The sequence below is a fragment of the Epinephelus fuscoguttatus genome, linkage group LG15 (genome assembly GCF_011397635.1).
Source record: "Epinephelus fuscoguttatus linkage group LG15, E.fuscoguttatus.final_Chr_v1".
NCBI lineage: Eukaryota > Metazoa > Chordata > Actinopteri > Perciformes > Serranidae > Epinephelus > Epinephelus fuscoguttatus.
The window spans coordinates 42,578,040-42,605,422 of NC_064766.1; the positions used below are offsets into that span (position 1 = coordinate 42,578,040).

Sequence of the window (27,383 nt, forward strand, 5' to 3'; positions counted from 1 at the left end):
CTTCACAGCTAAGTCACTTTTTAACAAAGTGGTTTTAACTCAATAAAAGCAGGTCTTAAAAAGCGTTGATGATTTCTGTAAATGTAAATCTGCGATACTTAAGCTGAGGAGCACATCACGACTTGTTCAGGACTCGAAACTCAAGGTTAGGGACTCGGTCTTGATATGGGAAATGACATGAGATTTGCTGGACTTGATAAACAATGATTTGGTCTCTGCTGCGTTCAGGGACAGTGTGACATCATGTGAAATGCTCAGCAGGAGTGAAGGAGGTCTGAGGTGAAACGTGAAGCCGACAGGTCCACGTGTCACTTCACCTGTTCAGGTCCAGAAACTTCTGAACCGACTCGGGCCTCTCCATGTTGTGTGGATGTTCTCCGAATGCTGTGGAAATGTTTGAGCCTGGTGGATGAAGCCTCACCGGGCGACGGTGCGTTCAGGTGTCAAACACCAAAATATGTGAATAAAACCTTTTTTTTTTTAACTGTGTTTTTCTTGGTGTTGAGCTGCTGTATGATTGGCTGACAGTCTGCAGCTGCTCTCTGATGTCATCTCTCTCAATTAACCTTATTAGCCACATGTTCAGTGACAAGCTCATGAAGATTACGTCATCACAATGATGTCATTATTCATCTTTGACCAAATAATCACCCACCTCAAAAAAGTTCTAGGTCACTCGATGATTTCATCTTTATGATCGAACGTTAATCACTGATCTTTACACCCCTCAAGTTTTTATTGTTACAACATTCACCCAGTTATAGGCTTTTATTTTGAAGGCTAATCACCAAAGCAAAAGTGATCAGTTTTATTATTAATATTATATCCGTATTTTATAAAGTCCATCTGTTGAACCAAGTTTCTCCCTCTGAGACTGAAACATGAAACCTGCAGTTCTTCTGATGTCCACTAGAGTGCATCCCCACAGACCTCCATGTTCACATGCAGTAATCAACATGTTTACATCCCGCCCACGACCTCTGACCCGAGCTGACCTCTGACCCGAGCTTACACGTGCTCGTATGACACAATTTCTAGATTCCTTCCATTATTTTAAAGTCTGGAGGTGATGTACTCGTTCAGAATCTGAGGATCACTGGAGCAGCTATGACGACCCCGACAATCATCATAACAAGGTCACGTTTTGATATCAGTCCTCCATAGGGCATAACCGCGGTGATTTAGGTACCCAAACACTTCACTGTGTGAGCCACAACTTCCTCCCAGACTGACTGACTGTTTATGTTTGATTAAGTTACACATCATCAAAGGGGCGGGGCCTCTTTGACTGACAGGCTGTCTGCTAACAGTAGATAGATCCACCCTCTCATTCAAATATGGTCACCTCTTGCTCCAGAAACCAAGATGGCGGGGGCTGACATGCTGAACTGGAGGATTCAAAATGGATGACATCACATTCTGTGGTTTACACCTGTACTTGCGTTCAGAGGGCTCGGAGGTTTCTGAGGACCTGACGTGAAAAGTCCCTACCTCCGGAAAAAGTGCGTTCATTGCCCCACATCGTACCTTGGACGTAGACAAATATGCATGTCCGCAAGAAGATGTTCGCTTGTTGTTCGTCTTGTTGGCTAAATGAAGAGGTCAAAGACGTTTTGTTAACGTATGTTGGCGATGTTACTAATTCTATGTATAACAATAGACGGAATGTTCAAATGAAATGTAGCAGTGGAGAATTTGCTTAAAGACGTCTTTGATATGCATTTTTTTACCTAAGAAAAATGATTTGACTCACCGGTAGCGAAGGGGGCCGCCATCGCTGTAACGTCATGACACATCAAGTCAGGGTCCTTGGGTTGCTACACTTCCACACGACGTTCCGAGCGAAAAATTCCGCTCCGACCACGTGTTCAAAGCGCTTTTTTTTGTTCAGGACCTCAAAACCTCTGACCTTATGAACGCCGCGATAGACCTGTTCACATGTGATGACATTACTCAACACGTGTTAAAAACATCAGATATAAAGAGTCACAGGATGATGTCACAGAGACACAAACAACTACAGAGATGCGAAACAACAACATCAGAGTGTGTGAGTCTCCTGTGAAGGAGAGGTGGGGGCCTTTCTGTATTATCTGTGCCCAGGGGCCCATTCTCTCCTCATCGGCCCCTGGCTGTGGCAGCTTTCAATAATCCAACATGTGAACAGGTGTTGGTGTCTTCTTTCAGACCAGAGGAGGAAAAAAGTCCAAAATACAGATCGGAGGTTTATTTCAGTTCAGATTTGAGTTCTGGAAATTTATACAAAAACTATATATTTAATGAGATTGTGTCTCATTTACATATTTAAACAAACAATTTAATAAAGTTTTAAAATTTAAAATAATTGTCTGAATGTAAGAAATGACCTGAGGAGGTCTGAAGTGATACCTGTCATCAGCTCATCATGGTGCTGCTCTCTGAGTCCTCCACGTGATTTCCGGTCTGCTCCAACACTGCTCTCTTTTTAAAAACTTAAAACGGATCTTTTTTTCACAAGCTTGTAGTTCGGTTTTTATTTGTTTTACTCATTAGTGTTATTACTATTAGTGTTAGTAAAGAATCATGATATTTATCTTCTTATTTTGATTAATACATGTAATGATTTATTATCTTCTATGATGTTTTATGTTGATCATGTATGATGTATTTTGAAAACATTGAGTTCATGTTTGACGTATGAAATGTGCTGTAGGAATAAAATTGACAAAACGGTGAGTTTTATTTTGAAGGTGGTGACCGAATGTGTCGGTGTTGTACGGCGGCTCGCTGGGCTCAGTCCGCGCCGCTCCGCCGCTCGTGCCGACGATGGGAGACGTTCTGTGCGAAGAGCTCGAGGATTTAGTTCACTTCTCAGTGCACGACCTGCCGGCACGAGGCTATGTCGTCATGGAGGAGATCCGACGTCAGGGGAAACTCTGTGATGTCACGCTCAAGGTAAAACTGACGGCGCTCGAGGCTCCAGTTAGCCTGCAGGCTAGCAGCTAGCAGCTAGCCGAGCTAACAACATGCTAACACAAGCTAACAGCGGATTATTAAAACGTCATACAGGTTCATTAAAGCTAAGTCAGCTGACCTTTGACCCGCCGCACACCGGAAACACCTGAGACCCTGTCACGTTGTCATGGTGATCAGACAGCAGGTGTTTCCGGTGTTTTAAACCCAGAGTGGGTCCTACTTTGTACCGCTGAGCTGCCGCGGAGGGTTACAGGCTGACAGGTGATGGGAACTGTCTGCTTCTGTTGACAGTGAAAAGACAAATACTCAGATACGTTACTGCAGTAAAAGTACCACCGTGTACAAGTACTCTGCTACAAGTAAAAGTGTGTATTACCAGCAGCAGTAAAAGTACCAACACCACACTAAAAATACTTCACTGCACGCAAAAGTACTGCCTTCCAACCTGTACTGCAGTAAAAGTATCTGAATTTGGGAAAAGTAAAAGTACACAAGTACTATCAGCAGCCTGAAGTAAAAATACACAAGTACTAACAGCAGATTGAAGTAAAAGTACACAAGTACTCAGCAGATTGAAGTAAAAGTACACAAGTACTAACAGCAGATTGAAGTAAAAGTACACAAGTACTCAGCAGATTGAAGTAAAAGTACACAAGTACTTTCAGCAGACTGAAGTAAAAGTACACAAGTACTCTCAGCAGCCTGAAGTAAAGTGTGTGTTGGATGAAGCTGCACTGAGGTGTAGCTACGTTTCCAGCTGTACATGTTGAACTCTGAGGACTGTTATACTGTGTGCGTGTGTGTGTGTGTGTGTGTGTGTGTGTGTGTGTGTGAGAGACATTGACATTGACTGTTGGGTGGTACAGGTACTCTACATGTATAGTGAGGCACAGTACTTGAGTAAATGTACTCAGTTACCTTCCAGCTGTGGGTGTGATGAGTTCATCGATTGAACGCATCGTCACAGTCTTTCAGCAGACCAGGAAGTAAAGATTGATCGGCATGAAGGTGATGTCATGTGACTCAGCTGTGAGTGATTTCCTGAGATGAGATTCATGTTGTGACCCGTGAAGACGAGTCATCAAACACCTGCAAACATCACACACTTTTACTGCGCCCTGTCAAGGTGGCAATGCCACGCCATCACTCTGCCTCACCCGTCCTGTATTAAAGGGGCGAGGAGCAGAGACATCACACCTGTGAGATGTCAGCACAGGTAGGAACAGTGCTGACACTGTGTGTGTGACAGCACAGGTAGAAACAGTGCTGACACTGTGTGTGACAGGACAGGTGGGAACAGTGCTGACACTGTGTGTGTGACAGGACAGGTGGGAACAGTGCTGACACTGTGTGTGACAGGACAGGTAGGAACAGTGCTGACACTGTGTGTGTGACAAGACAGGTAGGAACAGTGCTGACACTGTGTGTGACAGGACAGGTGGGAACAGTGCTGACACTGTGTGTGTGACAGGACAGGTGGGAACAGTGCTGACACTGTGTGTGACAGGACAGGTAGGAACAGTGCTGACACTGTGTGTGTGACAAGACAGGTAGGAACAGTGCTGACACTGTGTGTGACAGGACAGGTGGGAACAGTGCTGACACTGTGTGTGTGACAAGACAGGTAGGAACAGTGCTGACACTGTGTGTGACAGGACAGGTAGAAACAGTGCTGACACTGTGTGTGTGACAGGACAGGTAGAAACAGTGCTGACACTGTGTGTGACAGGACAGGTAGGAACAGTGCTGACACTGTGTGTGACAGGACAGGTGGGAACAGTGCTGACACTGTGTGTGACAAGACAGGTAGAAAGAGTGCTGACACTGTGTGTGTGTGTGTGACAGGACAGGTGGGAACAGTGCTGACACTGTGTGTGACAGGACAGGTGGGAACAGTGCTGACACTGTGTGTGTGACAAGACAGGTAGGAACAGTGCTGACACTGTGTGTGTGTGACAGGACAGGTAGGAACAGTGCTGACACTGTGTGTGTGTGACAGGACAGGTAGGAACAGTGCTGACACTGTGTGTGTGACAGGACAGGTAGGAACAGTGCTGACACTGTGTGTGTGTGACAGGACAGCTATAGTGATGGTGTGATGAAGTCCCTTCTAACAGCTCATTTAGGAGTACTGACATCTGCTGGTCATTTGATGTACAGCAGTTCTACAGTGACATTACATGTGGGCTATATGCCACTGGATCTGTACACATGATGATGCATGTATTATGTCAGAATCCCCATACGAGCTGTTGTAAAGCCACATGACATTAATCTATCCTGAACGTGGTGTATCAGTGAAGTCATTATATATCTATATATTTGGGCTGTGCGATTGCCTTGAAATTTCATATTGTGGATTGTCATTGCTCTAGATTGCTAATACACGATTAAATTGCCAAGGGGGGTGGGGGGTTACGGCCTTGGCACATGTCTTGCGTTGATCACTACCAGTCAGCATGGCAGCCAACACTGACACTGCTGTGGCTTTGGTTGCAAGGAAAAACGCCACCGCATTTTTATATTTTTTGTGTTATAATGACGTTATTTTAATATTTTCCATCATATGCACAAGTGAGCATCTCTGGCTTGTCAGCACAGTGGTGTCGACAAGCCGGAGACGTGTTGCTCCTCCTCACTTCAAGTCGCTGTTATTAACTTTTAACCTGCAAAGGCGGCAGTGCTGCAACATTGTAGGAATTTATGAAAGCCCTTGTGAACATTTCAGTAGTTACACATTAAAACAATATTTATTTGCAGTTACTCTATTGAACGACCCCGAAGCATGAGCAAACGCTCTGTGTCACTTCAGATCAAAGAGATGCACCCTGTCACTGTCAGTGCAGGGCTGACAGGTCACCCTCCGCTGAGAAGAGAGAGAGAGAGGAGATGGATTGTAGGTCTGTTTGTAAACGGGGCTTCTCTGACAGTCATGTATGTCCGCAAGAAAACATCTCTTAATGCACGGTAGAGCGCCGTTTTTTCTTTTTTTTTTCACAATCGACTTGATATCCAGCAAATCGCCTGGCAACCCTCCAATCGCCAATATACAATTTGATCTCAGGCCTAATATGTATTTATACATACATATGTGTGTGTGTGTATATATATATATATATATATATATACACACACACATATACATACACTGAACAAAAATATAAACGCAACACTTTTGTTTTTGTTCCCATTTTTCATGAGCTGAACTCAAAGATCTAAAACATTTTCTATACACACAAAAGACCATTTCCCTCAAATATTGTTCACAAATCTGTCTAAATCTGTGTTAGTGAGCACTTCTCCTTTGCCGAGATAATCCATCCCACCTCACAGGTGTGGCATATCAAGATGTTGATTAGACAGCATGATTATTGCACAGGTGTGCCTTAGGCTGGCCACAATAAAAGGCCACTCTGAAATGTGCAGTTTTATCACACAGCACAATGCCACAGATGTCGCAAGTTTTGAGGGAGCGTGCAATTGGCATGCTGAGTGCAGGAATGTCCACCAGAGCTGTTGTCCGTGAATTCAGTGTTCATTTCTCTACCATAAGCCGTTTCCAAAGGTGTTTCAGACAATTTGGCAGTACATCGAACCGGCAGCACAACCGCAGACCACGTGTAACCACACCAACCCAGGACCTCCACATCCAGCATGTTCACCTCCAAGATCGTCTGAGACCAGCCACCCGGACAGCTGCTGCAACAATCGGTTTGCATAACCAAAGAATTTCTGCACAAACTGTCAGAAACCGTCTCAGGGAAGCTCGTCTGCATGCTCGTCGTCCTCATCGGGGTCTCGACCTGACTGCAGTTCGTCGTCGTAACCGACTTGAGTGGGCAAATGCTCACATTCGATGGCGTCTGGCATGTTGGAGAGGTGTTCTCTTCACGGATGAATCCTGGTTTTCACTGTTCAGGGCAGATGGCAGACAGCATGTGAGGCGTCATGTGGGTGAGCGGTTTGCTGATGTCAACGTTGTGGATCGAGTGGCCCATGGTGGCGGTGGGGTTATGGTTTGGGCAGGCATATGTTATGGACAACGAACACAGGTGCATTTTATTGATGGCATTTTGAATGCACAGAGATACCGTGACGAGATCCTGAGGCCCATTGTTGTGCCATTCATCCACGACCATCACCTCATGTTGCAGCATGATAATGCACGGCCCCATGTTGCAAGGATCTGTACACAATTCCTGGAAGCATCCCAGTTCTTGCATGGCCAGCATACTCACCGGACATGTCACCCATTGAGCATGTTTGGGATGCTCTGGATCGGCGTATAGGACAGCGTGTTCCAGTTCCTGCCAATATCCAGCAACTCCGTACAGCCATTGAAGAGGAGTGGACCAACATTCCACAGGCCACAATCAACAACCTGATCAACTCTATGCGAAGGAGATGTGTTGCGCTGCTTGAGGCAAATGGTGGTCACACCAGATACTGACTGGTTTTCTGACCCACCCCCCCAATAAAGCAAAACTGCACATTTCAGAGTGGCCTTTTATTGTGGCCAGCCTAAGGCACACCTGTGCAATAATCATGCTGTCTAATCAGCATCTTGATATGCCACACCTGTGAGGTGGGATGGATTATCTCGGCAAAGGAGAAGTGCTCACTAACACAGATTTAGACAGATTTGTCAACAATATTTGAGGGAAAAATATGTATATATATATATATATATATATATATATATATATGTATATATGTGTGTGTGTGTGTGTGTGTATATTTATACAACAGTTAGTTCCAGCCAAGCAATTTGAAGCAATTTGATTGGCCAAGAGACATTCAACACGTGATGATATTAGAGTATAACATCACAGTTTGTTCACTCTCTGAATGTATTACTCCGCATCAAACAGCTGATCGATGCTGACGCGTTGCCATGGCAGCATTCTAACTATTGCTGCGCTCAAGTGACATTTAAGGAGTGGTCTTCAGAGAAAACATGGATTTTCTTAAAAATATTAGTTTTGAACTTAATAACGAGTGGTCATCAGATGAGGATGAGGGAAAAGGGAAGCAAAATCCAGCTGGGGCTGTGCCAACATCCAGGTTTGCCATAGTTTCATCAGCTGAACTGGACGAACTGGAGAAAACCAAGAATGAGGCGAACACCGTTAGGCAGACATTATGGGCTGTCAACTGTTTCCAAACTTGGCTGCGTGTGACATCAATCGACATCAATTTCCAGTCCATCGAGAAGGCAGAACTGAATGAAGTTTTGAGGCAGTTTTATGGATCAGTGCGCACCACCAAAGGAGAGCTTTACGGGATAAGTAGTTATGTCGAACTGCGCGCCGGTTTAAACCGTTACATTAACGAGCCTCCTATCAGCCGGTCATGGAACATAATACAAGACGCAGAGTTCACACAAGAGAATAATGTGTTTAAGGGAGTGGTTAAACAGATTAGGAGAGCTGGGAAGGACAGAACAACACACCATGCCACTATTACACCTGAGGATCAGCTCATCCTAACGCACTCTGCTGCGCTGCGGCCAGACAATCCAAAAGGTCTGCTAAACAAAGTCTGGTACGATCTCCAATTACATTTTGGACGGCGAGGGAAGGAGGGGAACAGGGCCCTAAACCCGACTCTTTCGTGTTAAAAACGGATGAAAACGGTGCCAAATATTTCACCTTGTCCTTCAATGAGGAAACTAAAAATCATAAAGACCCGTTGGAGAGAGACAGAGAAAACAGGAGAGGTGCCATGTATGAGGAGCCAGAAAACCACCTCTGCCCAGTTGCTTCCCTACTTAAATACCTCAGCAAAATCCCACCAGATGCGAAAGCCCTCTACCTAAAACCTAAAATGACAGCAGCCCCCACAGACAACGTCTGGTACACTGCAGCTCCACTGGGAGTTAACACACTTGCACAGATGCTCCCGAAGATGTGCAAGGAGGCGGGGACACAAACTGTTTACACCAATCACAGCCTCAGGGCCACTGCCATCCAGAAACTGTCAGATGCGGGACTTTCAGTGAGGGAGATCATGACAGTCAGTGGGCATCGGTATGTTACTCTGACTAGGCCATGTGAGGTTACTGTAGAGTCGCAATGGCGATTGATAGACACACCCTAAAAAAATAATGTTGGGGGGGGGGACTGTTTTTGTTGGCGGAGGAAAATAAAATACGTAAATAATCTATTTTGTCACCTTTCTTCAACATTTTCTTACTCAGCATCGCCATTTTAACTGTTGTTGAACTGTTGGCCTGCGGCCTCGTGCCTACAACCGAATCACAGCCGTGACGATATCACAGTACAACATCACGAGCTCGAGTGTGATATTGCTTAAATATATATATATATATATATATATATATATATATATACATATATATATATATGTATGTATGTATGTGTATGTGTGTGTCAGAGGTTTTACAGCAGACCTCAACCCTCTGTCCTTTGGACCCTCACAGCTGATCAGGAAAAACCGTTTAACCTCAGGAAGAGACATAGAAGACAGATCCGTCCTCAGGTTGTCTGTCTGTCCCATCCTTTTGAACACGATATCTTAAGAACGCCTCGGGGGAGTTTCTTTAAATTTGGCACAAACGTCCTCTCAGACTGAAGAATAAACTGCTGAGAATTTTGTGGTCAAAGGTCAGCTTGACTGTGACGTCATCATGTTTTAACGTCATATCTCAGGAACAGAAGGGGAGACATTTGGTCAGATACTGAATTGGTGACTCTAATCTTGAAACTGTGCTGATTGTATAGATCTTCTGTGTGTGAAGCATCCATGTTTTCACTGACATGGATGGAGACTGTCAGAGACACTGGACTGGTGGGCGGAGTCATACAACCACAGGGTGGTCATTGAAAATTTATAGAAAATATGAACTATATGTATGGTTATTATGATGGAAAAAAAGGAGTGACCAGATCATGTTGCAGATAGTCCTGAGCCCGGAGGCGGGTTCTCCAGACCTGTCATTTCATTGGCTCTCTTTGTAGTGTGACTGACTGCCAATCAGATGTTGTGCTAACCTCAGCACATGTTGCTAACTGTGCATGGCTCAAAGTTTCCAGGTGGGACTGGTGCTCCGAATGTCGCCATACTGATCGAAACACCTCAGTGTGAGAACATGAACCATCACAGCCAGGGGTTATTTCTAACATGTATGACACTCTGATCACATGACCTGAGATGATGCCTTCACTGTCAGTAAACTGACCTGTACACAGCGCTGCAGCAACATCACCCTGCAGGTTAATCCTCTTATGACCCTGAATTCAACCTGCTGAGTCTGCAGCTGATGACGTAAAACCTACAACACACAACACAGTCAGGTGAGCAGGTGTGTTCAGTACATAAAACACAGTCAGGTGAGCAGGTGTGTTCAGTACATAAAACACAGTCAGGTGAGCAGTGGTCTTGTTCAGTATCAGGGTGGACTGAAGGTATTTAGAAGTTATCATTTTCTGTCCTGTATAAACACAGGCACTCGTCTCGTCCTCTCGCTGTGAAACTGATACACAGACGCTGTATGAAGATGACATTTGTAGTTTACAGCTGAACCACCAGAGGTCAGTGTGCACTGGTCGAACAGGCAGCTGAGCTGAGAATGATGGTGGCTGTGAGTGGTGAAGATAATGTTAAAGGAGCGAAGGTGAAATAGAAACACGCCTCTGCTCCTGACGGGGAGTTCATTGAGCTCTGGGACAAACATAGTGAACCACCTGTATAAACACCGCCGTGCAGATGAGACGGCGTCACACGTCACATGATGCAGCAACTCCTGTCACAGCTCTGATGTTTTTATTTTTACCATAAATCCTGTCACACACTCCAGTAACCTGTCAAGAAGGTATGAAGATGCAGACCCCACCCACGCTCAGGTAACAGGTGAGAACACTATGATAACGTTGTGTCGTCCTCTCTGCAGGTCGGGGATCATAAGTTCAGTGCTCACCGGATCGTGCTGGCGGCCTCCATCCCATACTTCCACGCCATGTTCACCAACGACATGGTCGAGTGTAAACAGGACGAGATCCTGATGCAGGGCATGGACCCCAGGTAACCATAGACCAGTTTGAGACCAGTTTAAAAAGAGACCAGTCTGAAACCAGTGTAACCCATCCCTGTCTCCCTGCAGCGCCCTGGAGGCTCTGATAAACTTTGCGTACAGCGGCCATGTTGCCATCGACCAGCAGAACGTTCAGGCTCTTCTGATTGGCTCCAGCTTCCTGCAGCTGCAGAATGTGAAAGATGCCTGCTGCTCCTTCCTGCAGGAGAGGTTAGTTACACGCCACCGCACACGCTCAGTACACTCTGAATCCTTAAAGTGTCAGTTTAGTTTAATTCATGAGACTCTGTAAAATATGGCCGACACATCAAACCCTCACACTCAGAAACAAGATCTGAAAACTGATGGAAATGTCTGTCTGTCTGTCTGTCTCTCTGTCTGTGGTGTCCAGGTTACATCCAAAGAACTGTCTTGGCGTGCGTCAGTTTGCAGAGACCATGATGTGCACGACTCTGTACGACTCAGCCAACACCTTCCTCCATCAGCACTTTGTGGAAGTTTCTGTGTCCGACGAGTTTCTGGGTCTGAGGACAGAGGAGGTGCTGGAGCTCGTGGGCTGTGACGAGCTCAACATCAAAGCAGAGGAACAGGTGAGACACCTGAGACAACAAGAGACAAACACACCTGTTGAATGTGTGGTACCTGTGCAGGTGTCTGAGGTGTGTTGAATGTGTGGTACCTGTGCAGGTGTCTGAGGTGTGTTGAATGTGTGGTACCTGTTCAGGTGTCTGAGGCGTGTTGAATGTGTGGTACCTGTGCAGGTGTCTGAGGCGTGTTGAATGTGTGGTACCTGTTCAGGTGTCTGAGGCGTGTTGAATGTGTGGTACCTGTGCAGGTGTCTGAGGCGTGTTGAATGTGTGGTACCTGTTCAGGTGTCTGAGGTGTGTTGAATGTGTGGTACCTGTACAGGTGTCTGAGGCGCATTGAATGTGTGGTACCTGTGCAGGTGTCTGAGGCGTGTTGAATGTGTGGTACCTGTTCAGGTGTCTGAGGCGTGTTGAATGTGTGGTACCTGTGCAGGTGTCTGAGGCGTGTTGAATGTGTGGTACCTGTTCAGGTGTCTGAGGTGTGTTGAATGTGGTACATGTGCAGGTGTCTGAGGCGCATTGAATGTGTGGTACCTGTGCAGGTGTCTGAGGCGTGTTGAATGTGTGGTACCTGTTCAGGTGTGTTGAATGTGTGGTACCTGTGCAGGTGTCTGAGGCGTGTTGAATGTGTGGTACCTGTTCAGGTGTCTGAGGCGTGTTGAATGTGTGGTACCTGTGCAGGTGTCTGAGGCGTGTTGAATGTGTGGTACCTGTTCAGGTGTCTGAGGCGTGTTGAATGTGTGGTACCTGTTCAGGTGTTTGAGGCGTGTTGAATGTGTGGTACCTGTTCAGGTGTCTGAGGCGTGTTGAATGTGTGGTACCTGTTCAGGTGTCTGAGGCGTGTTGAATGTGTGGTACCTGTGCAGGTGTCTGAGGCGTGTTGAATGTGTGGTACCTGTGCAGGTGTCTGAGGTGTGTTGAATGTGTGGTACCTGTTCAGGTGTTTGAGGCGGTGCTGGCCTGGGTTCATCATGACCGGGACCTGAGGGAGTCTCTCCTGCCGGAGCTGCTGTCAAAGATCAGACTTCCTCTCTGTCGACCTCAGTTCCTGTCAGACCGAGTCCAGCAGGACGAACTTGTACGCTGCTGCCATAAATGCAGGTGAGACGACGACGATGATGATGATGATGGTGATGTGATGGTGATGATGATGTCACTCATGCTTGCTCCTTGTTATTGACTGAAAGTGTTGAAAGAAAAGAGTGAGAATGTTTCAGAAACTAAAAATGCGGTGTTTCCCGTTTCCTGTCAGAGATCTAGTGGATGAAGCCAAAGATTTCCACCTGATGCCGGAGCGTCGTCCTCACCTGCCCGCCTTTAAGACCAGACAGAGGTGCTGCACGTCCATCACAGGACTTATCTACGCTGTGGGAGGACTTAACAGCTCAGGTACACCACTCACCTGTCGATCTGTCTCAAGAGCTGAGTCGTGATTGGCCTTAGAATCCCAGTAATGAAGACAAACATCCTCCTGTTGAACTTGGAATAACTGAGCTTTTATTGTGAAAATCCAATTCAGACTGACACCAGAAGCTCAGTCATGATAACAGGACTCTCATTTTGAAAGTCTTCCTACAGCTGAGGAGGCTGCTGATTGGTTGTTGACAGAAGTGGGTGGTGATGTACTCCGAGGTTCAGTTCAGACTGACCAATCACAGCTAGTGTGATGTCACTGCAGATATTTGATTGGTCCTCAGCTGACAGTGTCTTTCTTCAGGTGACTCGTTAAACGTGGTGGAAGTGTTTGATCCAATCGGCAACTTCTGGGAACGATGTCAGCCAATGAGGACGGCTCGCAGCAGAGTGGGCGTGGCTGTTGTTAATGGGTTGCTGTACGCCATCGGTGGATACGACGGCCAATCACGACTCAGCACAGTGGAGGTTTACAATCCCGAGACAGACAGCTGGACACGCGTGTCGAGCATGAACAGCCAGCGCAGGTCAGCACCCCGACTGATGCGCAGATCAATACTCTGATCAATATTTATCAAAACTCTAATCAATGCACTGAAACAGCACAGTGTGAATAACAAGTTGTCTTCTTCAGCGCCATGGGAACGGTTGTGATTGATGGACATATCTACGTCTGCGGCGGCTACGACGGAAAATCATCTCTCAACTCTGTAGAGTGTTACTCTCCAGAGACCGACAGGTGAGTCACCTGACAGCAGGGGCCCCGACCCAGTGTCATCATGGGCCCCGACCCAGTGTCACCCACGGGCCCCAACCCAGTGTCACCCACGGGCCCCGACCCAGTGTCACCATGGGCCCTGACCCAGTGTCACCTACGGGCCCCGACCCAGTGTCACCCACGGGCCCCGACCCAGTGTCACCTACGGGCCCCGACCCAGTGTCACCCACGGGCCCCGACCCAGTGTCACCCATGGGCCCCGACCCAGTGTCACCCACGGCCCCGACCCAGTGTCACCCACGGCCCCGACCCAGTGTCACCCACGGCCCCGACCCAGTGTCACCCATGGGCCCCGACCCAGTGTCACCCACGGGCTCCGACCCAGTGTCACCCACGGCCCCGACCCAGTGTCACCCACGGGCCCCGACCCAGTGTCACCCACGGGCCCCGACCCAGTGTCACCCACAGGCCCCGACCCAGTGTCACCATGGGCCCTGACCCAGTGTCACCTACGGGCCCCGACCCAGTGTCACCCACGGGCCCCGACCCAGTGTCACCTACGGGCCCCGACCCAGTGTCACCCACGGGCCCCGACCCAGTGTCACCCATGGGCCCCGACCCAGTGTCACCCACGGCCCCGACCCAGTGTCACCCACGGCCCCGACCCAGTGTCACCCATGGGCCCCGACCCAGTGTCACCCACGGGCCCCGACCCAGTGTCACCCACGGGCCCCGACCCAGTGTCACCCACGGGCCCCGACCCAGTGTCACCCACAGGCCCCGACCCAGTGTCACCCATGGGCCCTGACCCAGTGTCACCCATGGGCCCTGACCCAGTATCACCCACGGGCCCCACATTAGCGCCATCCGGGGACCCTGACCCAGGGTCATCTAGTGGCCCTACATTAGTGTCACCCAGGGGCCTTGACCCAGTGTCACCCACGGGCCCCGACCCAGTGTCACCCATGGGCCTCCACCCAGTGTCACCCACAGGCCCCGACCCAGTGTCACCCACGGGCCCCGACCCAGTGTCACCCATGGGCCCCTACCCAGTGTCACCCACGGGCCCCGACCCAGTGTCACCCACAGGCCCCGACCCAGTGTCACCCATGGGCCCTGACCTAGTGTCACCCATGGGCCCTGACCCAGTATCACCCATGGGCCCGGGCCCAATGTCATCCACGGGCCCCACATTAGCGCCATCCAGGGGCCCTGACCCAGGGTCATCCAGTGGCCCCACATTAGCGCCATCCAGGGGCCCTGACCCAGGGTCATCCAGTGGCCCCACATTAGTGTCACCCAGGGGCCTTGACCCAGTGTCATCCAGGGGCCCCACATTAGTGTCACCCAGGGGCCTTGACCCAGTGTCATCCAGTGGCCCCACATTAGTGTCACCCAGGGGCCTTGACCCAGTGTCATCCAGTGGCCCCACATTAGTGTCACCCAGGGGCCTTGACCCAGTGTCATCCAGGGGACCCATATTAATGTCACCCAGGGGCCCCACCCTCCGTAGATGTCGTTAAAACCTGTAGGTGTGTATATGAACATAATATGACCTCGTTGTTATGCAGGTGGACGCTGATGACAGAGATGAGTGCGAGTCGCAGTGCTGCAGGTGTGACGGTGTTCGACGGACGTATCTTTGTCTCTGGCGGCCATGATGGTTTACAGATCTTCAACACGGTGAGTTGTGATTGTTGTCACAGGTCAATACAGCTGATCAGTTATTGTGAGTGTCGATCACAGAAACACGTGGACATGATAAACTCCTGCAGTCAGGGTGATCAATGAAGCTGCACCTTCAGAGTTTACTTACCAATCAGAGTGCTTTAACACCACACGTTCACACACTCACAGGTATTCACACACACACGTTCACATACTCATTCATACTCATTCACACACTCATTCACACACTCATTCACACACTCATTCACACGCATTCACACTCACGTTCACACACTCATTCACACACTCATTCACACACGCATTCACACGCATTCACACTCACGTTCACACACTCATTTACACACCCATTCACACACTCACGTTCACACACTCATTCACACTTGTTCACACATGTTCACACACACACATTCACACTCATTCACACACACGTTCACACACTCACATTCATTCACACTCGTTCACACTCATTCACACTCACGTTCACACTCACGTTCACACTCACGTTCACACACATTCACACACACACACACACACACAGACACACACGTTCACACACGTTCACACACTCATTCACACACATTCACACACGTTCACACATTCACACGCATTCACACGCATTCACACTCATGTTCACACACTCATTCACACTCATTCACACACTCATTCACACTCGGTCACACTCATTCACACTCATTCACACACTCATTCACACGCGTTCACACGCATTCACACTCACGTTCACATACGTTCACACATTCACACGCATTCACACGCATTCACACTCATGTTCACACACTCATTCACACTCATTCACACACTCATTCACACACGTTCACACATTCACACGCATTCACACGCATTCACACTCATGTTCACACACATTCACACTCATTCACACACTCATTCACACACGGTCACACTCATTCACTCGCGTTCACACGCATTCACACTCACGTTCACATACTCATTCACACTTGTTCACACATGTTTACACACACATTCACACTCATTCACACTTGTTCACACACTCACTCATTCACACACTCGTTCACACACACGTTCACACTCATTCACACTCACGTTCACACACTCATTCACATGCATTCACACTCTTTCACACACACGTTCACACTCGTTCACACACACGTTTACACTCATTCACACTCACATTCACACACTCATTCACACACTCATTCATAAACACGTTCACACTCGTTCACACGCATTCACACACTCTTTCACACCCACGTTCACACACTCATTCACACTCACATTCACACACTCATTCACACGCATTCACACACTCATTCATAAACACATTCACACTTGTTCACACACACATTCACACACTCGTTCACACACACATTCACACACTCATTGACACGCATTCACATACTCACACGGATTCACACTCATTCACACTCATGTTCACACACTCATTCACACTCATTCACACGCATTCACACACTCATTCACACATTCGTTCACACACTCACTCATTCACACACTCGTTCACACACACGTTCACACTCATTCACACTCACGTTCACACACTCATTCACACGCATTCACACTCTTTCACACACACGTTCACACTCGTTCACACACACGTTTACACTCATTCACACTCACATTCACACACTCATTCACACACTCATTCATAAACACGTTCACACGCATTCACACACTCTTTCACACCCACGTTCACACACTCATTCACACTCACATTCACACACTCATTCACACGCATTCACACACTCATTCATAAACACGTTCACACTTGTTCACACACACATTCACACACTCGTTCACACACACATTCACACACTCATTGACACGCATTCACATATTCACACTCATTCACACTCATGTTCACACACTCATTCACACTCATTCACACGCATTCACACACTCGTTCACACTCATTCACACACTTGTTCACACACTCATTCACACTCATTCACACGTGCACACACACATTCACACTCATTCACACACTCGTTCACACAGATTCACACGCATTCACACATTCGTTCACACGGATTCACACACTCGTTCACACACTCATTTACACGCATTCACACACTCATTCACACACTCGTTCATATGGATTCACACACGCATTCACACACTCGTTCACACGGATTCACACACTCGTTCACACACTCATTCACACATGTTCACACACTCCTTCTCACACTCGTTCACACACATCAATCAATCAATTTTATTTATAAAGCCCAATATCACAAATCACAATTTGCCTCACAGGGCTTTACAGCATACGACATCCCTCTGTCCTTATGACCCTCACAGCTGATCAGGAAAAACTCCCCAAAAAAACCCTTTAATGGGGAAAAAACGGTAGAAACCTCAGGAAGAGCAACTGAGGAGGGATCCCTCTTCCAGGACGGACAGACGTGCAATAGATGTACAGAACAGATCAGCATAACAAATTAACAGTAATCCACATGACACAATGAGACAGAGAGAGAGAGAGAGAGAGAGAGAGAGAGATGCAGGTAATGACAGTAGCTTACAACAACATTAATGAAAGTAATAATATTATAGTTATAGTTCTGGCTACTGTGGTACAATATGTTGAAAGTATGTATTAATATCTGGCAGTATACAAGTGTGACAATAGTCATATGTGTATAATAACAGTAGAAGTATGACTAATGACTAATGATGGCAGCAGCAGCAGGAGGCATCTGGCAGGACCACGGCAGCAGCACAACCACACACGTCACGCTGTCCAGGCACCGCTGTGATATGAGTTAATCTGAGAGACAGTGGAGCACAAAGGCTCCGGAGAAGAAGCCGAGTTAGTGACATCCAGAATGGCCGAGTTAGTGACATCCAGAATGGCCGAGTTAGTGACATCCTGCTCCTCAACTCAGTCAGGTTCAGTATCTCACCTCAGGACACTTGGACATGTGGACCGGAGGAGTCAGGGATCAGACTCCCCATCTTTCACCTGACATTTAAACATTAAAGTTTCAACATCACAGCTTCACAATATATATTTCCTATAATATTGTCATGACGACGTCAGCCTGTTCCATAAACACACTGCATGTACGGACAGCACACACAAACACATCAGGGCTGATTGTTCTGAGACAACAGCGGAGGCTGAACTTCCCATAAAATTTCATAGAAGAAATGGTCAAATATGCACTATTGAATTTACATTAAAATAAGAATTTACATTGCATTAAACGTGCGCTAGGATGCATTTCACATCGTGACTATGATGTTCAAACGTCAGCTGTTTGTCACCAGTTTTCAAACGCGACCTCCCTGTCATACATGCTCGTGTCAGCACAGTGGATGCGGAGCCTCCAAGCATTCCAATGAGACAGCGCTGAGCAGGTTTTTTTCATGCAGCAAAGAGAGATGCTCATTGGATAAAGGCTCAGCCTCCTTGGGACCTAATGGAGCGGTAGGCAGGAGAGGACGCTCGGTGTCTGCATAATGATTGGAGGAACTGTCTAAAAGGCTGAACCCCTTTGTGATTGACAGCGCTTTGGAAATACACACCAGCATCGGCGACCCCTGTCTTCTGACAGAGTGTTTCCATAAAACATATAGCTCATTTTCACTGTTTGTACAGTTCAGGAGTTTAAACCCATCTGAAAATCTCTGAGGTGTGTGTTGCTGTGGTTCTATGTCATGAGTGTGGTTGAAAAACAGCGTAAATTAAATGTTCCTTTTATAAGTTACTGCCTTGCTAAAATATGACGCGTTATGATGTAAACCTAAAGTGAGCCTCCCCTGTTTGAAAGACCAGCAGCCGCCACTGACACACATGTTTACTGTAGTATATAAAGATATCTTAATAGAAATGAGTAAATGTATTTAAACTAAAAATATATAACTGTAGTATTTGTTGCACTCCCCCTCCCGTCCTGCAGATGGAGTACTACAACCACCACACTAACCGTTGGCACCAGGCGGAGCCGATGATGAACAAGCGTTGCCGACATGGGGCGGCGGCTCTGGGCAGTCACATGTACGTGGCAGGAGGTTACGATGGCTCGGGTTTCCTGAGTGGGGCGGAGGTGTTCAGTGCAGCATCGGGGCAGTGGAGCCTCCTGGTGGCCATGAACACACGGCGCAGCAGAGTGTCGCTGGTCTCTACGTCTGGACGTCTGTACGCAGTGGGCGGATATGACGGACAGTCCAACCTCAGCTCCATGGAGATGTACAACCCCGACACCAACCGCTGGACCTTCATGGCGCCCATGGTCTGCCATGAGGGGGGGGTCGGGGTCGGCTGCATCCCCCTGCAGCCCGCCTAAATCCTCCAATCAGAGGCAGAGGATTGACACGTTACTGACAACTGTAAGCGGTGAGCCGGCGCCCTCCGCTGGCGCTCACTGAGCTTTATCGGTACGACAGCCGGGCTCAGACCTGCACACTGATGCTGGGCCTGTGGGATTATGGGAAAAAAGTAGAGCTAGCCTCCGGCTGCTAGCGTTGTGCAATTAGCGAGCGTGTTGACTGATTAATGTTGAATATTGATTTTATACTGAAAGGACCAAAACAGGAAGTCATTTCCTCTCAGAACAAAGCTGCTGACTTGAAACAGGACGAGTGCTTATCGATCAGAGACCCCCTCCCCCGCTCCTCCTGTCTTTATTTTGAAGGGTACGTCTGAGTGTTTCCTTCTGCTGCGTTTCATCAGTTCAGTGTGAGCAGTGTTCGTCAGGCCTTCACACAGCGGGGACACTCATTCACACTGACGCTCATTCACACTGACGCTCGTTCACACTGATGCTCACACATCACAGTTTCACAAGTTAATGTCCTCCGAGGAGTCTGTAATCAGGGGTTAATGTCCTCCGTGGTGTCTGTAGTCAGGGGTTAATGTCCTCCAAGGTGTCTGTAGTCAGGGGTTAATGTCCTCCAAGGTGTCTGTAGTCAGGGGTTAATGTCCTCCGAGGTGTCTGTGATCAGGAGTTAATGTTCTCCAAGGTGTCTGTGATCAGGGGTTAATGTCCTCTGAGGTGTCTGTGATCAGGAGTTAATGTTCTCCAAGGTGTCTGTGATCAGGGGTTAATGTCCTCTGAGGTGTCTGTGATCATGAGTTAATGTCCTCCAAGGTGTCTGTGATCAGGGGTTAATGTCCTCCGAGGTGTCTGTAGTCAGGGGTTAATGTCCTCAGAGGTGTCTGTGATCGTGAGTTAATGTCCTCCAAGGTGTCTGTGATCAGGGGTTAATGTCCTCGGAGGTGTCTGTAGTCAGGGGTTAATGTCCTCGGAGGTGTCTGTAGTCAGGAGTTAATGTCCTCCGAGGTGTCTGTGATCATGAGTTAATGTCCTCGGAGGTGTCTGTAGTCAGGAGTTAATGTCCTCCGAGGTGTCTGTAGTCAGGGGTTAATGTCCTCCGAGGTGTCTGTGATCATGAGTTAATGTCCTCCAAGGTGTCTGTGATCAGGGGTTAATGTTCTCTGAGGTGTCTGTAGTCAGGGGTTAATGTCCTCGGAGGTGTCTGTGATCATGAGTTAATGTCCTCGGAGGTGTCTGTAGTCAGGGGTTAATGTTCTCCGAGGTGTCTGTGATCATGAGTTAATGTCCTCCAAGGTGTCTGTGATCAGGGGTTAATGTCCTCGGAGGTGTCTGTAGTCAGGGGTTAATGTCCTCCGAGGTGTCTGTGATCATGAGTTAATGTCCTCCAAGGTGTCTGTGATCAGGGGTTAATGTCCTCCGAAGTGTCTGTGATCAGGGGTTAATGTCCTCGGAGGTGTCTGTAATCAGGGGTTAATGTCCTCGGAGGTGTCTGTAGTCAGGGGTTAATGTCCTCCGAGGTGTCTGTGATCAGGAGTTAATGTCCTCCAAGGTGTCTGTGATCAGGAGTTAATGTCCTCAGAGGTGTCTGTGATCACGAGTTAATGTTCTCCGAGGTGTCTGTAGTCAGGAGTTAATGTCCTCAGAGGTGTCTGTAGTCAGGGGTTAATGTCCTCCGAGGTGTCTGTGATCATGAGTTAATGTCCTCCAAGGTGTCTGTGATCACGAGTTAATGTTCTCCGAGGTGTCTGTAGTCAGGAGTTAATGTCCTCCGAGGTGTCTGTGATCATGAGTTAATGTCCTCCAAGGTGTCTGTGATCAGGAGTTAATGTCCTCCGAGGTGTCTGTAGTCAGGAGTTAATGTCCTCCGAGGTGTCTGTAGTCGGGAGTTAATGTCCTCCGAGGTGTCGTAGTCAGGGGTTAATGTCCTCTGAGGTGTCTGTGATCAGGGGTTAATGTCCTCCGAGGTGTCTGTAGTCAGGAGTTAATGTCCTCGGAGGTGTCTGTAGTCATGGGTTAATGTCCTCCGAGGTGTCTGTGATCATGAGTTAATGTCCTCCGAGGTGTCTGTAGTCAGGAGTTAATGTCCGACGTGGAGGCGGAAACTGTCCAACAGAGGAAGGGTGTTTAAATACAACAGAGCTTATGCTAAAATGTTAGCGGACAGCTGCTGACACATGATCATCCCGTTAACACTGTCAGTTATCATGTCCTCCGAGGTGTCTGTGATCACAAGTTAATGTCCTCCAAGGTGTCTGTGATCACAAGTTAATGTCCTCCGAGGTGTCTGTGATCACGAGTTAATGTCCTCCGAGGTGTCTGTGATCACAAGTTAATGTCCTCCGAGGTGTCTGTGATCACAAGTTAATGTCCTCCGAGGTGTCTGTGATCACAAGTTAATGTCCTCCGAGGTGTCTGTAGTCAGGAGTTAATGTCCTCGGAGGTGTCTGTAGTCAGGGGTTAATGTCCTCGGAGGTGTCTGTAGTCAGGGGTTAATGTCCTTGGAGGTGTCTGTAGTCAGGGGTTAATGTCTTCCGAGGTGTCGTAGTCAGGAGTTAATGTCCTCGGAGGTGTCTGTAGTCAGGGGTTAATGTCCTCTGAGGTGTCTGTAGTCAGGGGTTAATGTCCTCTGAGGTGTCGTAGTCAGGAGTTAATGTCCTCCGAGGTGTTTGTGATCAGGGGTTAATGTTCTCCGAGGTGTCGTAGTCAGGGGTTAATGTCCTCTGAGGTGTCGTAGTCAGGAGTTAATGTCCTCGGAGGTGTCTGTAGTCAGGGGTTAATGTCCTCCGAGGTGTCATAGTCAGGGGCTAATGTCCTTGGAGGTGTCTGTAGTCAGGGGTTAATGTCCCCCGAGGTGTCGTAGTCAGGAGTTAATGTCCTCGGAGGTGTCTGTAGTCAGGGGTTAATGTCCTCCGAGGTGTCATAGTCAGGGGTTAATGTCCTCCGAGGTGTCATAGTCAGGGGCTAATGTCCTCGGAGGTGTCGTAGTCAGGAGTTAATGTCCTCGGAGGTGTTTGTGATCAGGAGTTAATGTCCTCGGAGGTGTTTGTGATCAGGGGTTAATGTCCTCGGAGGTGTTTGTGATCAGGGGTTAATGTCCTCGGAGGTGTCTGTAGTCAGGAGTTAATGTCCTCGGAGGTGTCGTAGTCAGGAGTTAATGTCCTCCGAGGTGTTTGTGATCAGGAGTTAATGTCCTCGGAGGTGTCGTAGTCAGGAGTTAATGTCCTCGGAGGTGTCTGTGATCAAGAGTTAATGTCCTCGGAGGTGTCGTAGTCAGGGGTTAATGTCCTCGGAGGTGTCTGTGATCAGGAGTTAATGTCCTCCGAGGTGTCTGTGATCATGAGTTAATGTCCTTGGAGGTGTCGTAGTCAGGAGTTAATGTCCTCGGAGGTGTTTGTGATCAGGAGTTAATGTCCTCGGAGGTGTCTGTAGTCAGGGGTTAATGTCCTCCGAAGTGTCTGTAGTCAGGAGTTAATGTCCTCGGAGGTGTCTGTGATCAGGAGTTAATGTCCTCGGAGGTGTCTGTAGTCAGGGGTTAATGTCCTCCGAAGTGTCTGTAGTCAGGAGTTAATGTCCTCAGAGGTGTCTGTAGTCAGGGATTAATGTCCTCCGAAGTGTCTGTAGTCAGGAGTTAATGTCCTCGGAGGTGTCTGTAGTCAGGAGTTAATGTCCGACGTGGAGGCGGAAACTGTCCAACAGAGGAAGGGTGTTTAAATACAACAGAGCGTAGGCTAAAATGTTAGCGGACAGCTGCTGACACATGATCATCCCGTTAACACTGTCAGTTATCACTTGTGGGGTTCCTCAGGGCTCAGGTCTGGATCCTCTATCGTTTCCATTTACACTATTATGTAAGACATGCTCACAGAGTCCGTTCAGTTCTGATGATGGACACCTCAGAGTTGTCCGTCTTAAACCACGCCCACTTTCCAAAGAAATAAAAGTTATATTTAGTTATATTTTCATGCTTTTTGTAATTAAGCCATAACTCGGTTTCCCCACTAACACCTGAGGGTCTGACTAATACCTGGAACAGTCATTACATCCTGTGAGGTTCTTATGCAATGGAAACATTGTTCAACGGTCCAGTGAATAGGACAAACCTCAGATACAACGTAGTAACGGGAGTTATCTGTAGATCGTCAGCTCGTAGAACCATTTGGCCCAGCTGTTAGCCGCAGAGCTAAAGTCATGTTAGCAAGAGTCAAAGTTCATAACAAACAGGAAGTATCATTTGGCGGGATGTTTAACAACAGGACGAGTGAGCTATCAGACACTTAACTGTCCCCAAATCAACCAACAAACACTGCGCTGTAACGTTGGCATCGTCTGCCTGGAGCAGCGAGCTGAAGAGTTTAGAAACAAAACATTCGCAGGCGAGTATTTTGCATTTCAGCGTTGTTTATTGGCCATGCCCCCGGCTGTGTAAAGGCCTTTATTATGACAATGGAGGAAGTGATAAATGTGGTTGGTGCTCTGATAGATGTTAACATGCTAACAGTGATGACAGGAGACAAAGGGCGCCAGGTGTGATGTCAGATTGTTGACGTGTCGTCTCAGTGAGGTGACTGACGATCAGATCAACGATCACACTGTCACTGGATTCTTGTTTCTTCATGGACGTACATCAGAGAGAAGGAGTTCTGTGGCGCCCCGCCGTGGAGGCTTATGTCTTTGTCCTGCTGAATGTCCACGTCTCTGACAGACCATAATAAGATGAGACGCAGCTGATGGAAACTGTGCTGATCCGTGTGGCAGTATTAAAACTCTGTCCTGATGCTGATGTCATCAGACCCTCATTTCCTGTCATGTCACAAAGGTTACAATGTCCTGAACACAGAGTGAAACTAAAGATCAGCATGGTAAAGGTTACTTCCTGTCAGTCTGATGGCGGCGCCTGAGGAAACATCCTTGAGTGAGAACAAATGTTAATTCCAATCAGGCGTGATGTTTATCGGAGGCTGCAGAGAGACACACTCGACACAGAGTTCCCACAGTCAGGGAAAACCTGGAAAGTCATCGAATTAGTAAAAATCCCTGAATGTTTTGGACTTTAGTTGTAGTGAAATCTTTTGGTGGAGAATCGTCCATGTGATGTGACAACACAGCAGATTAATTTTTTTGTAGCTGATGATGTAACGCAGCTCTGACATGTGTGGCGTGTTTTTATCCATCTCCGCCGCTGAAATCTAAGAGCAGAGGAATTATATTTCAGGTAGTCCGTCCGTCCATACGTCCCGTCCTTGTGAACAGGATATCTCAAGAATAACTTGAGGTATTTTTTAAATTTTTTTTTTTTTTCAGATTTGACACAAACATCTACTCAGACTGAAGAATAAACTGATGAGAATTTTGTGGTCAAAGGTCAGCTTGACTGTGACATCATCATGTTTTAACGTCATATCTCAGGAACAGAAGGGGAGACATTTGGTCAGATACTGAATTGGTGACTCTAATCTTGAAACTGTGCTGATTGTATAGATCTTCTGTGTGTGAAGCATCCATGTTTTCACTGACATGGATGGAGACTGTAATTTCGGGTTCAGACTGCACAATTACAGCCTGATGCAGTGTCGTACGGTGTCGGCTGGATCATGAACAATAATCCATGGTTTCATCTGGTGTAGTGTGTCATAGCAGACAAGTGACGCCACGTTTGGGGCGCCTCACGACGTCCAAACAGAAAGCCTAGCATGTTTGATTTTCTTTTTGTCTTCCACGACTTCTCCCGTCACAGCCGTCACTTTGACCAATAGGAACACAGAGCGATCTGTTGCCATGGAAACTGTAGGACAACAACAGCCCAGCCTTTTAGATATTTCCTGTAGGGACGTTAGCACACAGAGGAAAAAGGAAACAGCAGAGGCACTTTATCAACCCGCTGAGTACTGCCATTAGCATCAAGCTAGCAGAGAATGTTCTTTCTTCATAATGGAGGATATAAAGGAATCAAACTCACAGATAGTGTCTGGGCCTTTACTCAGCACAGCTGCAGAGGCTACCAGCTGCATCTCAAACATGGGTCCATGTCATTTGTCTGACAGCCCATTAGTCCGACGGTCCGCGGTGCTGAACGGCTTCTGGCGTATTTCTACCTTGATGGTGCACCGCGACCGGCTCTGGGTCAGCTGGGAAAGGCTTGAGGCGGAGCAGGCTCACAGCTTATGTGTTTGTCACTTTCATTTTCATTTTAACCCACACCATGATCTTTTCCTGACCCTAACCAAGTGGTTTTTGTGCCTAAACCTAACCAGACCTTAACCACAGGGCATCATGATGATTTCTAAACAATGGGTTTAATATGGTCGGACAAATGGGCAGTTCCCCTCAAACACAAGACACCATTTATCATTCTCACACTCAACACTTCCTGTTTCTGTTTCAAATTAAAAGCTGAGAGAATCCCTTCATTTTATAAAAAGGCTTTTATTGTGACACTTTTGCAGGAACTTCCTGTGGAGGATTCAGTGACTGTTATAGTTTTCATGCAGTACTTCAAATGTAGCTCCGCCCATCTGGTGACAGCTTTTATGTCACTACAGTCACAGTTCAGCTGGAACATGAACAGACACAGAGACTGAGTTAGTAATAATAATAATAATAGGACGAGAATAATCTGATGACAAACATGTAGTCCGTCATGTCTGTTGGCCAAGTGACAGACAGATTTTATGACTTCAGTCACCTGATCTGACACAGAGCCTGTAGGAGCAGACAAACATGGCGTGCGGTCTGGACCTGGCGTTACTGTGACTCATTTATGTGGTGATTCCAGTTCACCATCACGTATGTGTCTTCATTTCCTCCCCGCGTCTTGTCAGAGTTTGAATCTGTCACGTGGCCTTGACATGTGGCTGAACGTGCCAGATAACTCAGAAAGTTTGTGACAGATGAGATGCCTCACGTGAAAGATTTGTATTCATCTGAGCTCAGGAATGCAAGAAGTCAGTATTCAGTCACATCATCTGCATATTTAAAGCCAACGCTTCAGAAAACTTACGATACGAAAGATAACTCTGAATGTGAGTGATTCAGTGTGGCATGGTATCAGGTAGAGTTTCATTTTTGCTCCATGAATAATCAGTTTTACACTCCACGTTTTTTACTCATAATCTCCACCGCAGCAGCTGTGACATCACTTCCTCCAGACTGTCCAGGTTGACGTCATGTCTGTATACTGTTTGTTTTTCATTCACAGCCCGATTCATAAAACAGTTTGTAACTTCAAACATCATTTTTTTAACATAAATCTGTGGACAGTGTTTTCTGATTAAAATATCCTGAAGTCTCTCAATAACAATCTTTGACTCTGATTTGGCAACAAAACGAAATCAGAAATTTGAACCTGATTTCATCCAACAATCAGATTTCTGTTTAAGAAATGTCTGAAAATCTGAATATTTAATGAGATTCTGCCTGATTTGCATATTTTTATTTTCTGAAGCTGGTGATATGAAGAATAACTGTCACATGATGTCAGCTCACCTGGGACGTCTCACCTTAATCAATCCATAATCAATAAAAACTGTTTGATATTTGTGGTTAATAAGTGAAGGTGTTGATTTGGCCCTCTGCAGCCTCCGTACGGTGACACTGATGTTTCTGTTGATTGATTGTTTTTATTTCCTGAGGTTTATGGATCAATAAAGAAGCTGCTGTTTCCTCACTGAAGC

At 47.2% G+C, this 27,383-nt stretch overlaps 1 protein-coding gene across 50 annotated transcripts; it reads left to right on the plus strand.

Moving 5' to 3' along the window:
• The first annotated feature begins 2,781 nt into the window (after positions 1-2,781).
• On the plus strand, positions 2,782-27,381 carry klhl18 (kelch-like family member 18). Of its 50 annotated transcripts, none has more exons than XR_007451143.1 (13): positions 2,782-2,934; positions 10,868-10,998; positions 11,078-11,218; positions 11,400-11,598; positions 12,536-12,696; positions 12,848-12,984; positions 13,313-13,535; positions 13,643-13,747; positions 15,298-15,409; positions 19,336-22,280; positions 22,439-22,501; positions 22,690-22,720; positions 22,753-27,381. XR_007451143.1 is itself a non-coding variant. In XM_049599305.1 (10 exons), the coding sequence occupies exons 1-10, from the start codon at positions 2,806-2,808 to the stop codon at positions 19,720-19,722; spliced, it is 1,725 nt and encodes a 574-aa protein (XP_049455262.1). In that variant the 5' UTR covers positions 2,782-2,805; the 3' UTR covers positions 19,723-27,381. The 50 variants fall into 50 exon arrangements, 1 of the variants encoding a protein (XP_049455262.1); XR_007451144.1 differs by lacking the exon at positions 22,439-22,501 and adding an exon at positions 22,565-22,627; XR_007451158.1 differs by having other exon boundaries at positions 19,336-21,709.
• The last annotated feature ends 2 nt before the right edge of the window (positions 27,382-27,383 follow it).